At 44.9% G+C, this 12,955-nt stretch overlaps 1 protein-coding gene across 7 annotated transcripts in view; it reads right to left on the bottom strand.

Annotated features, from left to right (window-relative positions):
- Garre1 (granule associated Rac and RHOG effector 1) overlaps positions 1–12,955 on the bottom strand; it is an 89,010-nt gene that overhangs the window by 36,742 nt on the left and 39,313 nt on the right. For all 7 annotated transcript variants that reach the window (XM_075984612.1, XM_075984644.1, XM_075984629.1 and 4 more), the window contains one exon: positions 2,063–2,263. In XM_075984612.1, coding sequence (XP_075840727.1) covers positions 2,063–2,263 — 201 coding nt within the window. The remainder of the gene's footprint in view (positions 1–2,062; positions 2,264–12,955) is intronic.

Genomic DNA, 12,955 nt, shown 5'->3' with positions numbered 1-12,955 from the left:
CTATTACATATCTAATTTTGCTACTGTTATGAATCATAATGTAAGTATCTGTGTTTTCCAATGGTCTTAGGTGACCCCTGTAAAAGGTCAGTTGAGAACCACTGGACTAGAAACTGCCATGGTAGAGTGGCCAGAGAAGGAATTGTACACTAGGCAGGATGTCCCATGAAAAGGCTTTGAGATAGCCTGCAGCCCACGACAGCAGGTCCTCAGCAATGAGATGGTGTAGGAATCAGAAGTCCCCAAAGGAGAACGCTCACTGTACAGTGTCAGGTCCCCTACCCCGTATCTGATTGCCATGCCATTCCATGCCACTCCTCTAGTCCTGTCCTCTAGTGAAGCTGTGATGGGAAGCAGCCGATTTTTGAGAGACTTCATGTGTCAAATAAATTAACAGGAAAATGGCTCGAATCACAAGCAAAGCAACAGATAAATGAGGTTCTAGGCTATTAGACCAGACGCTACTTTTTCTATTTATTTTTCTCAAGTTTTAGAGCTGATATGGTCATTAATGAGTTTCACTACAGCACTTCACACGTCTGCCTCTACACTTTGTTTAATTCACCCTCTCTATCACTGTCCTCTCCCGTTCTCCCACCCCTGCCTACAACCCCCTTGCTGGGCCCTTTTTTGCTTTAATGTCACATGGATTGTGTAACCTTTCTTCTTCCTGCCCAAGATCTCCTCCTTCTTTATTATGGCCCCCTTTTATCACACAAACACACACAGAGCCTATATACATGTCTATAGAAACTTAAATCTAGGTTCTATATACCAGATAAAAAATGCTGTGTTTTATCTTTCTGAAACTGTGTTTCTTAAGAATCTTTATATGCTAGGCAATGGTGGTACACACTTAATCCCAGCACTTGGAAGGCAGAGACAGGCAGATCTCTTTGAGTTCAAGGCCAGCCTGGTCTACAGAGAGAGTTTCAGGACAGGCTCCGAAGCTGTCTAGAAAAACCAAAAAAAAAAAAACAAAACCCACCTCTTTTTTTACATAGCAGGGCAGTGGTAGTGCACACATTTAATCCTAGCACTCAGGAGGCAGAGGCAAGTGGACCTATAAGTTCTAAGTCAGCCTCAAAGTTCCAGGACAGCCAGGGTGACACAGAAAAACTCTGTCTCAAACAAACAAAAATCCAACAAAATAAAAACACAGAATACCCCAACAGGGTTGCGGATGCAGTTTCATTTGTGGAGTGCTTACTTAGCATGCATGAAGTCCTGGGTTCCAACACCAGCACCACATAAACCATTCATTCATAGGGTGTTGCATGAAACCCTAATGCTTGTGAGATCCATCTTAACAGACACTTCTGTTACCCAGCCTAGCTGGCTGTCTACTGAGCTAGCTCCACTGTATCTTTCTTGACTTAGGTGCCAGCCTTTCCCCTGGCTCAGATCTTTGGAGTTTCCAGTACCACTCCAACTCTAAAGCAGGGCCCTTCCTCTTGGTATGAACAACTCCTGGACCCTCTATACTCTGTTTTTCTAAGTCTTTCTCTGCAAGTATCATAATAGTGCCTAGGATAAGCCTAACACAAAGTAGACATTCTTTTTTTGTTTTTGTTTTTCCACAGAGCTTCTTTGTGTAACAACCCTGGCTCACTGTAGATCAGGTTGACCAAATTCACAGACATCTGCCTGCCTCTGCTTCCCAAGTCCTGGGATTACAGGCTTGCACCACCACTGGCTCAAAGTAGACACTCTTTTTTTATATACAATGTATTTGTCATATTCTTTATTATTATGTATACATTGTTCTGCTTGTATTTCTGCTGCAGGCCAGCAGAGGGCACAAGACCTCATTACAGATGGTTGTGAACCCCCATGTGGTTGCTGGGAATTGACCTCTGGAAGAACACTCAGTGTTCTTAACCTCTGAGCCATCTCTCCAGCCCAAAGTAGACACTCTTAAAGGTATTTGCTGTCACAAGAATAAGCAAGCTAGTGATGTTTACAACTCAATGTCTAAAGCAAGTGACTCTTCTGGGAGCCAAAGACAGAATTCCTGCAGTTTCTTACACTGGAACTCATCCAGATCTCCCAGGTCAGTTACCTCAGCAGCCCCCCGCCAGGATCGCACAGCTTCCTCCAGTTCAGGTGTGTGGCCCACGCCAGACAGACTGCTGCTGTTCTTTTTTTCTGGCACAACTACCTCGGCAAAGCAAGAGTGAGCCACCGGCTGGACTTTCTGCAAGGCGTGAGTCAAAAACTGGAAATGGACTTGCACCACTGTCAAGAAACATCGCCCCAGCACCTGTGAAAACAAGAGAAGCAGGGATTAGTTCAATGAATTCCCAACTGTCAACAGACTTGAAATCATAAAAGCATGAAATGCTAAAAAGCCCCCGGTCTTTTGGGCCTTGGTACTGGAAGTTTAGAAGTCAAAAATATTTCAAAGCAAGCACTAAGTTCCGGGAACAAATGGGTCTTCCAACTTCCTGCCACCTGTCCTCACTTCCATCTCGACTGTCTTTGAGTTCCTTCTGGGCAAGAGTCACTGCTACTCTCAATTATGGCCACAGAGTGTTCAGAATGCAAAGGAAAAGTCATGGCATGTGACTAAAAATCCGAAAGGTTGGTCTGACCTAGAAGAAAACATTCCACTGGAAATAGAACCCAAAGACATTGGCTGTTTCAGTGCTGTGCTAATATTGTTTTGAATAGAGTTGTATGTCATGTTCATAGTCTTTTTTTTTTTTTTTTTTTTTTTTTTTTGGTTTTTCGAGACAGGGTTTCTCTGTGGTTTTGGAGCCTGTCCTGGAACTAGCTCTGTAGACCAGGCTGGTCTCGAACTCACAGAGATCCGCCTGCCTCTGCCTCCCGAGTGCTGGGATTAAAGGCGTGCGCCACCACCGCCCGGCTCATGTTCATAGTCTTACAAAACAAGGCTGACAGACCAGTCTTCCAGGAGTCAGCAAAACATAGGAGACAATTCCATCAGCAGGGCAGAAAACCACTAACCCTACACACATCAGTAATTGGTTGGGTGGTTAATAATTCAAATAGGGTCTCACTACATAGCTCTTGCTGTATTGGAATTCACTCTCTAGACCAGGCTGGCCTTGAACTCACAGATGTCTGCCTCTGGTCCCCAAGTCCTGGGTTATTAAAGGCATGTGCCGCCATGTCCAGCTGGAAATTCTTTTCAAGCAATAAATTTGCCAGATGGTAGTGATGCATTCAGGTAACTCCAGCACTTGGGAGGTTTAAGTAGGTGTATCTTGAGTTCAAGACCAGCCTGGTCTACAAAGAGTAAGCCCCTGCTTCAAAACAGTAATATGTCGTGGGATATATTGGTCACATTCTGACATTCTCAAGACTGCCAATAAAGGTAAACCTTTATTGAATCAGAGGGCAAAGCCAACATTCAGCTGGCCAGAATTAACCATAGTTTTTGGCAGACCCAGATATAGAGAGACACAGGAATGAATAGGGAGGAGCTTAGAAAGATTTGAGGGCCTTTCTGATCTGGAAGAGTAGAGAGGAAGGGTCAGCTGATCGTTATTCCATCACTCTTTGGATCTAGCAAGTTTTTACTACAATATATGACTCTTGTGTTTTACTTAATAATAGAATAGAATAATCCCTTCATCTAGCATTTTAATAAAAGAAGTCAAAACCCTATGTTAATAGAGAAGTGTTCCAAATTGTTAGCCCTATGAACATATTAAGCCATGAAAGAGCATTTGCCTGGAGACCAGGACATCCGTTGTCTTTCTCACTGCCTGGAAACTTTACTTCCTTTTCTTTATGTTTCTGGTGGTACTTAAGAGAATTGATTTCAGGGCCTGGAGCAGAACAAGCAAGAGCTAATATCCTCATACTTTTTATCTTTGTACTCTAAAACAAGGTCTCAGTCGGGCAATGGTGGCACACACCTTTAATCCCAGCAATAGGGAGGCAGAGACAGGCGGATCTCTGTGAGTTCGAGGCCAGCCTGGTCTACAAAGGGAGTTCCAGGACAGCCAGGGCTGTTACACAAAGAGACCCTATCTCAAAAACAAACAAACAAACAACAACAACAAAAAACAAGGTCTCACTAAATAGTCCAGGCTATTTCAGGACACACAACTCCCAGTCTGGATTTTTTTTTTTTTTACTTGACCACAACTGTGCTAAATTTGTTATGATTTCCCAGATTGGAGAATTCCTAGTTCAAGGCCAGCCTGGGCAATTTGGTGAGACATACCCCCCCACCCCGGCATCTCAAAAATCAAAAGACTTCCAACTATCGGCATCTGCATTGTTTTCTACAAAGATTTAACATCCAAGAGAGTCTGTTAAGATATGGCACAAGCGGGCTGGTGGTGAGCTCACGAGGAGTGATGGACAAATCGTGCCAGGCAGATAGAACTTAAGTGTAAGGTTTTATTGGGGGAAGGGAAAGGAGTGGGAAAGGGAAGGGAGACGGGGGGGGGGGGGGGGGGAAGGGGAGGAGAAGGGGAGGAGAAGAGGCAGGAAAAGTCCTGCCTGCCTCTTCTGAGAGTAGCCAGAAAGAGAGCTGGGGAGCGAGTGGATCTTGTCTGTCTCTCTCTCTCTCAAGACAGGGTTTCTCTGTAGCTTTGGAGCCTGTCCTAGAACTAGCTCTTGTAGACCGGCTAGCCTCAAACTCACAGAGATCCACCTGCTTCTGCCTCCCAAGTGCTGGGATTAAAGGTGTGGCACTACCACCGCCCAGCTGGAGCTTGTCACTTAAAGGAACCTGCTTGCCATGTGCAGAGGGGTGACACACTGTGCCAGGTTCCCAAGAAGCAGGGCCAAGGTGTGCCTGGATACTAACAGAGGCCCCTCGCTCTAACGCCATCTCATCCAGAGGATCAGCCTAAAAGATTCAGCCACATAGAGAGGCTGTCCTTTACGACAAACCCAATCCAGCCTCACACATCAGAGGTATTTTGCTGAAGAAACTGGGACCGGCCAGCTCCCAATGTAACACCTACTCCCTCTAAATAATTATTCCCTCAGTGGAAATCACCAGAGCAAACAAGCCAAAGAAAAAACTTCATCCAAAACTAAAGTAAACCATCAAACAAAAAGCTTACACCAAAGTATCTGTCTTCTGTAGTGAACAGCTAAATTGCAGCTGAACTCCACCCAGACCTCCTGGGCTTCCACTACCCCTTTCCTTAGAGCTCCTCCTCCTCAAGGCCACGTCTCTGAAGGGCAGTGTGAGGGACACAGAGTAGCCGACTTAAGCTTACAGCTAGAGACACCTGATATGAATCACACACTACTAATCGGCTTTAATCGAGCATTCAGCATGTGCTTGTACACTACAGATTTCATATGGGTTGTACCACATTCCCAGAACACCCCATGAAGTCATCTCCATTTTACAGAGAGGAGACTTAGGCTAGGAAAGTTATGAAACGAGGTATCAAGGTTATGACACAAAATGGATGGGGCAGAGCAGTCTCTTCATTTGTGTTGTGTCTAAGCTTTTAGCCAGTATGCCCCACTGCCTTCAGAACTCAATATCCAGACAGGCAGAGGCGACAGCACTGAGGCCAGCCACACAACAGAAATTCAGTCTTTACTACTGAGAAAGAGCACCTTTAGCACCCCAGTGCAGATTCAGAGGATTGGGGCTGGCTCCTCCAGGACACTCTATCTTCCTTCTCCCTTGACCTCTTGGCAGGCTATGGGAGGAGGGAAGGGAGGGGAAGTGATGATGCCACCAAGCTCTGGGGTCATTCTCAGTTTCTGACCAATAAAAATGACTCATTCTTTCTAATAATAAATATATAATATGTAAATGCCTAACATGTATAAAGCTGAAAAACCATGAGGGCACACAGGACAGAGAGTGGGAAAGCCCCTGTTCCATGAGGGTTACATACTAACGGGGCTAGGAGAGACAACAAAGCCATAAATAGACACACAAGGTCAGGTTCAGCTGGAGAAAGAAACTGCCTGGCAGGTGGTGAGGAAAAGGCTTTCTGAGGTTAGAGCCCAGGAAGAAAGCTACATCTCCCACTCTGAAAGAAAGATTCTGAGAGGTGGTGGTGAAGCCTGGTGTCTGAATCACAGAAGTGTGAGGTTGGGGTGGGTCTCCCTGCTGCAGGATGCGGCGGGGGAGGAGATGCCAATCTGTCAGTCAGTCTGCTGTCTCAGCCGCTTATTATGTGCTTGACCTCAAATGAGTCATTCAATTTACAGTTCTCTGTAACAAATGTCTCCCTTCTTCCCACGGTGTGTAAAGCATCAACCCAAATTAGGATTGTGGCAAAATACACGTTGTAAATAATTAAAGGGCAACACAACCCTGAGTTTTGGAACTGGTTTCAGTGACTACTTATTCTAAAATGTCACCTCGAGTAAGACACATAAACATTACCTTCTGAGAGGACAGGGTTCCCGTCACTGCCCACCCTTTCTCTTTATCTCATCTCACTTCTTGGCCCAGTCCCCAACCCCCATGATAGACCTCACCCTTCTTGACTCAGGGATGGGCCAGTTCTTGGGGAGGCCATACTCACACAGGTTTGGAAGAGTATGTGTCCCAGGGTCACAGTTCTTAGTTCATAAAGAGAAAGTTTCTTAGACTCAGGGCACATGAGGTTGCAGAATAGATTGGAAAAGTTGGAGAATGGGTGAGTGGAAAGTTAAGGACAGGTACTTACATTTAAAATAGTACTGAAGCTCCACCATAACCCACACCAGGAGCACCACACACGGTAAGAAAACAAGACAAAACAAAGCACCTGTGGAATGTGAGCAATGTGCCCATTTTACAGATGACAAAAACAGGCTTAAAAAGATAAACTTGCAGGGCTGGAGAAATGCGCTGGCTGCTCTTCCAGAGGAGGAGGGTTCAATTCCCAGCAGTCACTTGGCAGCTCACAAGTGACTGCGACTCCACAAATTCACTCAAAACAGGACACTAGAGCACATGAGCCTTCCATTCCCTTGTTCTGTAGTCACAGTATCTACTAAGCATGCTCTAGTCAGGGTATAACTAAGAGGCCCCTTCTTCTTGGTGTATATGTTTGTTGCTGTTAAAATTTTATTTTTATGCATGTTTGCCTACATTTGTAGCTGAGAAACATGTAAGGCTATGTCTGAAAAGGCCGACAGTGGGAACTGGACCCTCTGGAAGTGAAATTATAAACAGCCTGAACTACCACATAGGTACTGGGAACTGAACTCAGGTCTTCTCCAAGAGCAGCCATCTAGTCCAGACTGGCCTCTTCAGTGCAGCCAAGGGTGACCTTGCACTGAGATTACAGGACCAGGCCACCGAGTCCCGTTTCTTCTTAGTAAATTTACATCTTAAGCAGATTACAGAGTTCTAGTTTAAGGCCATCCTGTTTGAGAACTGAAAGACATCCCTTCTGCACCATCATAGTTGTTGTGGGTCCGTCTACATGTAACTCTACCTTTCTGAGTGTTTGAAATTCTGTTCTGGCATAACTCAGCACTCACTACCTGCATGTGATAAAACTGTAGGTGCCCAGGCCCACCTCATCTCCCAAAACAGCTTACCTTTTCCATATTAACACAAATGACGGACCCAAAAGTTCACTGCTCTACCTAACTCCACTTAACAGTTCATCATCGTTCTCAGACCCCTCGCAAGGCAAGAACTAAGCCATTCTGTACCTATGTCTGATCAGATTAAAAGTCTCTAGAGTAAAAGGAAGTTGCCAGATTGGCTGCTTCCAATAGAAATTCCAAAGCCATTCCATCACTTCTTCCTCCAACACACATATACCTTACAGATTCCACTTGGCTTCAGTGTCTTCAACCTTGTTTTGAACACAGCCTTTTGTTTTCTTTTTTATAATTCCAGAATCATTACCTAATGACACAACCCACAAACCAGAATGTGATACTGATATATTTAAATGTGTCTTGAGAGAAACAGAGAATACAACAGAGTACTTGTGGACCATGGACAGAGCTTATGAAAACTGCACTACAGGTTAAAAGTGGAAAAAAATAAGCTTACTGAAATGGCATGCAAACACTGAAAACAGACTGCTGGTGCTGTATTGTAGTGGAATGCTTGTTGCTGGGTATGATTCCTTCTGATTAACAAAACCCTGTAAGGGCTAGAGAGATGGCTCAGTAGTTAAGAGCAATGGCTGCTCTCCCATAGGACCAGGGTTCAATCTCAGCACCCACATGGCAGCTCACAACTGCCTGTAACTCTAATTCCAGGGAATCTGACACCTTCATATCAAATGTGCATAATAAATAAATATTAAAAAAAACCTGTAAGCCTTTCGGCAGCCAACATTTTCCATCAGAGAGAAGCCACGCTGTATGTAAGGAGGAGGAACTAGGGAATGCAAACAAAGTCAACATATGCTTACAAAAGCAGCACCAATGCCAAATGCTACCAACTCAGACAAAGCCACATTCTGACCTAGACAGGCTCCTAGGTTGCCAGTGAAAACAGCTCCTGTCACATGGGCTAAGCACAGTGACATGCAAAACTTTAAACAGTGATACATATTCACTTTTAACTGGACTGGGGTTGGGGTGGGGAGGGGTCTGCTAAAAAATAAATAGTATCGGGCCGGGCAGTGGTGGCACACGCCTTTAATCCCAGCACTCAGGAGGCAGAGGCAGGCGGATCTCTGGGAATTCGAGGCCAGCCTGGTCTAGAAGAGCTAGTTCCAGGACAGGAACCAAAAAAGCTATGGAGAAACACTGTCTCGAAACCCCCCCCCCAAAAAAAATAAATAGTATCAACTATTCCCGAATAAATATAACCAGCAACTATAGCATTTCCTGTATCCGACTTGTACCTTGGATATTTTCATAAAACATAGATGGCATATGTTGGTTTTGTGGTTCATTTTCCAAATAAATTATACCAAAAATATATTGTTGGGCTGGGGTTAGGGGTCAATAATAGAGCATCTGACTTAGCATGCGCAGAGCCCTGAGTTTAATTTCCTACCATGTTATATGTGCTGAATGCATAAGAAGTCTTTCTTGTTTGTATTTTTGAGACAGGGTCTCACTATCTAGCCCTGGCTGGTCTAGAAATTCTTATGTAGACCAGCCTGGCCTCATACTCATACATACAAAAGACTGGTTTGCCTCTGCTTCCTAAATGTTGGCATTAAAGGTTTGTGCAAGCACACCTAGCCATTTTTTTCAAGACTTTTTAAAAATTATTTTTAAACTATGTGTATTTTTGGTGTGTCGATGTAAGTATGGGTGGTTGTGGGCCACCCAACATGGATGCAGGGAGCCAACTCAGGTCTCTCCTCTTTACCTCAGAGCCATCTCTCCAGCCCCACAAGAAGTCATATTTCAGCCACATTGGTATAATTGGGTTTTTTTTTTTTTTTGAGACAGGGTTTCTCTGTGTAATAGCCCTGGCTATTCTGGAACTATGTAGACCATGCTGGCCTCAAACTCAGAGATCCGCCTGCCTCTGCCTCCCACTGAGTGCTGGGACTAAACGTGTACACCACCACCCCTTGGCTACATCGCCATAAATCCTAATATAACTAATGGTAATTATAAAAGCTATCTAGGGAAGAGACCACTGTAGTGTTGTGCAATCTCAACATTTGGGAGGTGGAAGCAAGAGAATCAAGAGTTCAAAGTCATCCTTGGCTATAAGAGACCCTGCCTTAGCGCACGCCTTTAATCCCAGCACTCGGAAGGCAGAGGCAGGCGGATCTCTGGGAGTTCGAGGCCAGCCTGGTCTAGAAGAGCTAGTTCCAGGACAGGCACCAAGCTACAGAGAAACCCTGTCTCAAAAAACCAAAAAAAAAAAAAAAAAAAAAAAAAAAGATTATTCGGGGAACAGCTACTAAAGGTAAGTAACTAAATCCACATAAATTATGCAGATCAAATACAACATCTGCTTTAAGCACTTTTCTCTCTCTAGATGCAAGTTTTCTCCATAAGCAAATTTATATTGTAAATGTTTATTGGGGTAGAAATAAAAATATATCCTAGTTTCCCCATATCATGTGACCTAGAATCCCATCAGAATTTTGGAAGTTCTTTGTGTTGATCTGAGTATACGTTTGTTAGAAGTTGTCATTGCCCTTAAGAATAGTTCAGAACCAAGCATAGTAGTATACACCTGCAGCCTCAGCTTTTCAGGAGGCTGAGGCAGGAGCACCACTCAAAAAGCAGGAGTTAAAAACCAGCCTGGGCATTACCAGACTTTTTCAACAACATCCAAAAGCGTTACTTGAAACAATGCTTCAGAGAGAGAAGCTCCACGCCCATCTGTCAGGAACACTTCCAACCAATTTACTTCCATGGTGTTCTAAGGGTCATTCTGTTGCAGGTCTTGGGACAGGTCAGAGAGGAAGCCTGGCCTAGCTGTCTCAGCAATGCTAAAAAGGTGAGCCTCCCCCTCTGCCTTGACCCATTTGCTTTCCTTGGCATCCAACTTCCAAGACACTACACTGGCTTCAATCCCTCCTGGCTTCTTAGCCAACCATTTCAGACTCCCTGGCCGCTTCCCAGTCATCTTCTGACCCTACATGCTGGAGGACTCGAAGGCTTACTGGTTCTCCAGCAGCACTCATGTGACGAGCACATCCATCGCTAACCAACAGTTCCCACATTTTGTAGCTGCTGACTTCAGCTCTGTTCTGTCAATGTGTGTCCACCTAACTACCTACTGGAAACCACACCCTAGTTGTCTAATAGGTAACCCAGACCTATTATTCTAGGAGTCTCCTTTCCTACTGCTCTCATCTTAGTAAACAGCAGTACTAGGAAGTGACCCATGTATAGAAAGAAATCCTGGAGGTATCTTGGATTCACACACAGACACAGACACAGACACAGACACACACACACACACACACACACACACACGCGCGCGCGCGCCACATACACAGCATTACACCTGATTCCAGCAATTGGGAGGCAAAAGCAAGCTAATCTTTGTAAGTCCATGAGTACAAGGCTAGACTGGTCTACACAGACAAGCGCTACATCGAGAGGGCCTATCTCAAAACAAACATACCAAAAACACAACAACAACAACAATCCCAAACACACACAACTAAAATACTCGTCAGGGCTGGGAGTTGGGTTGGTGGGGAAAGAAGTCCTAGCAGTCCATGTGTGAAAGCCTGATCCCCAGAACTCACGCAAAAAATCCAGATGCGGTAATACCCATTTGAAATCCCACACTCCTATGGTGACTGAGAAGGGGAGACACAAGTTTGAAGTCAGAGAGCCTGAGTATATGGAGCAGTAGCAAAAACTAGGAGGAAGGTGAGAGCCAACTTCCCACAGTTGTTCTGACCTATACATGTGCAGTGGCATGGGATGCCCACTCACACATAAAACAAGTAATTACATACAAACCACCCACTCATCCATTTTCAGAGTTCAATAAGTTCTAGATGGATGGTGGTGGCTATATATCATGTGAATTTTGTTTTTTTCCGAGACAGGGTTTCTCTGCTGTTTTGGAGGCCGTCCTGGAACTCAGTAGACAGGCTGGCCTCAAACTCAGAGATCCACCTGTCTCTGGCTCTTGAGTGCTGGGATTAAAGGTGTGCACCACCACACAGCTCCACGTAAATGTTTTTACCGTTACTAAACCAAACACTTATTAACAGTTAAAACAGTAAACTCTACATAATACATTTTTACCTTATTAAGAATCTAGTCCTAAACTAGGTATGGTGGTACACTCTTGAAATCCCTACCCTGGAAGGTGGAAGCAGCAGGATTCAAAGTCATTCTTGGGTATTTAGTGAATTCAAGGCCAGCCTGAGCGCCACAAGACCCTGCGCCAAAAACAAACAAACAAGAAAATACCCCCAAAACAAACAAATCCAAGTATGTAACTGTGCCGGTCTAAACTACTACAATCTCTTGCTGGCTTCCTGTGCTGGCCTCTAAACTGTGGCGAGCTTGACCTTCAGCTGTTCTGCCTGCTTATAGGACTAGAGACAAAGGAGCACACTTGTCTTCCTGCACAGAAGGAGACCTAGCAGTCTCAGCTAGTACTTCCCCACGGTCGTGGCCAGACCTTATCAAGTGTCGTCGTCAGCTGTCAAGGAGACTAGGAAGAGTGACCTAGGCACAAGACACTAGAAAAATAAAGAGCTTCTTGTTAAGGAAGAAGGAGAGCCTGGGCACTAGGAAGCAATTAACAGCCTCTCCTTGCTCTCTGCCCTCCCCTCTCCTCACTTCTTTTCCAAGTTAGGGAGGAAGGAGAGGTTCTGTATGAGTGTGAGTGTGTCTGGGGTGGGCGGGAAGTGGGGTGGAAGATGTCTGAAAGTTGAACTGAAAACAGTCAAGCTTGGAGACATTTTCCATTTGCATTACAGCATATACCTAGTGCCACAGCCTTTTCATCTGTCTGGTCTACCAGGCCCGGAGCACTTTCCATCCTTCCCCGTCTCTGCAGGCTGGCAGCTACTTCCTCTGTATTTTATCAGGAGGGTGGCTGGTACAGAGAGCAAAAAGCAAAGCAGACCAGATGGCTGGGGGCAGCTCAGGACTTCTACACTCAGGAAGTGTTCACAGGGTTTTCTCTGCATCCAGCTACTTGCACCTTCCTGGTTCTGAACATTCCACCATTAGCCTGGGGGGGCAGGAGGCCTGGTCTCAAGAAGAGCGGTGCTCGGCAAGTACACAACAATGGCCTGAGGCACTGGAGAGGGACCAGATCCAGACACACAGGACACTTAATCCCTGTGTGCTGATTCTAAGTCTGACTGATTTTGGGGGTGCTGGATATAGAACTCAGGACCCTATGCATGCTGAGCAAGCATTCCAGCACTGAGTTATACTCACAGCCCTGTCCAGAAGGATTTTAGGCAACTATTTTACAGATAGTCTGATTTTAAAGATAGAAAGGTTGCAAGAACATGACACTCACTGTTCAATCACATGAAATCTAAACTGACCAACAGTCATAAGCATTAAATCAGGAAAGCTAGCCCCACCTAAAATTATATTCTCCAAACTCTTATTTATGATTCCTTATTATTTT

The sequence above is a fragment of the Microtus pennsylvanicus genome, chromosome 1 (genome assembly GCF_037038515.1).
Source record: "Microtus pennsylvanicus isolate mMicPen1 chromosome 1, mMicPen1.hap1, whole genome shotgun sequence".
NCBI classification, from domain to species: Eukaryota; Metazoa; Chordata; class Mammalia; order Rodentia; family Cricetidae; genus Microtus; species Microtus pennsylvanicus.
Note: the sequence above shows the minus strand (reverse complement) of the source record. Positions and strands in the feature narration are given on the sequence as shown.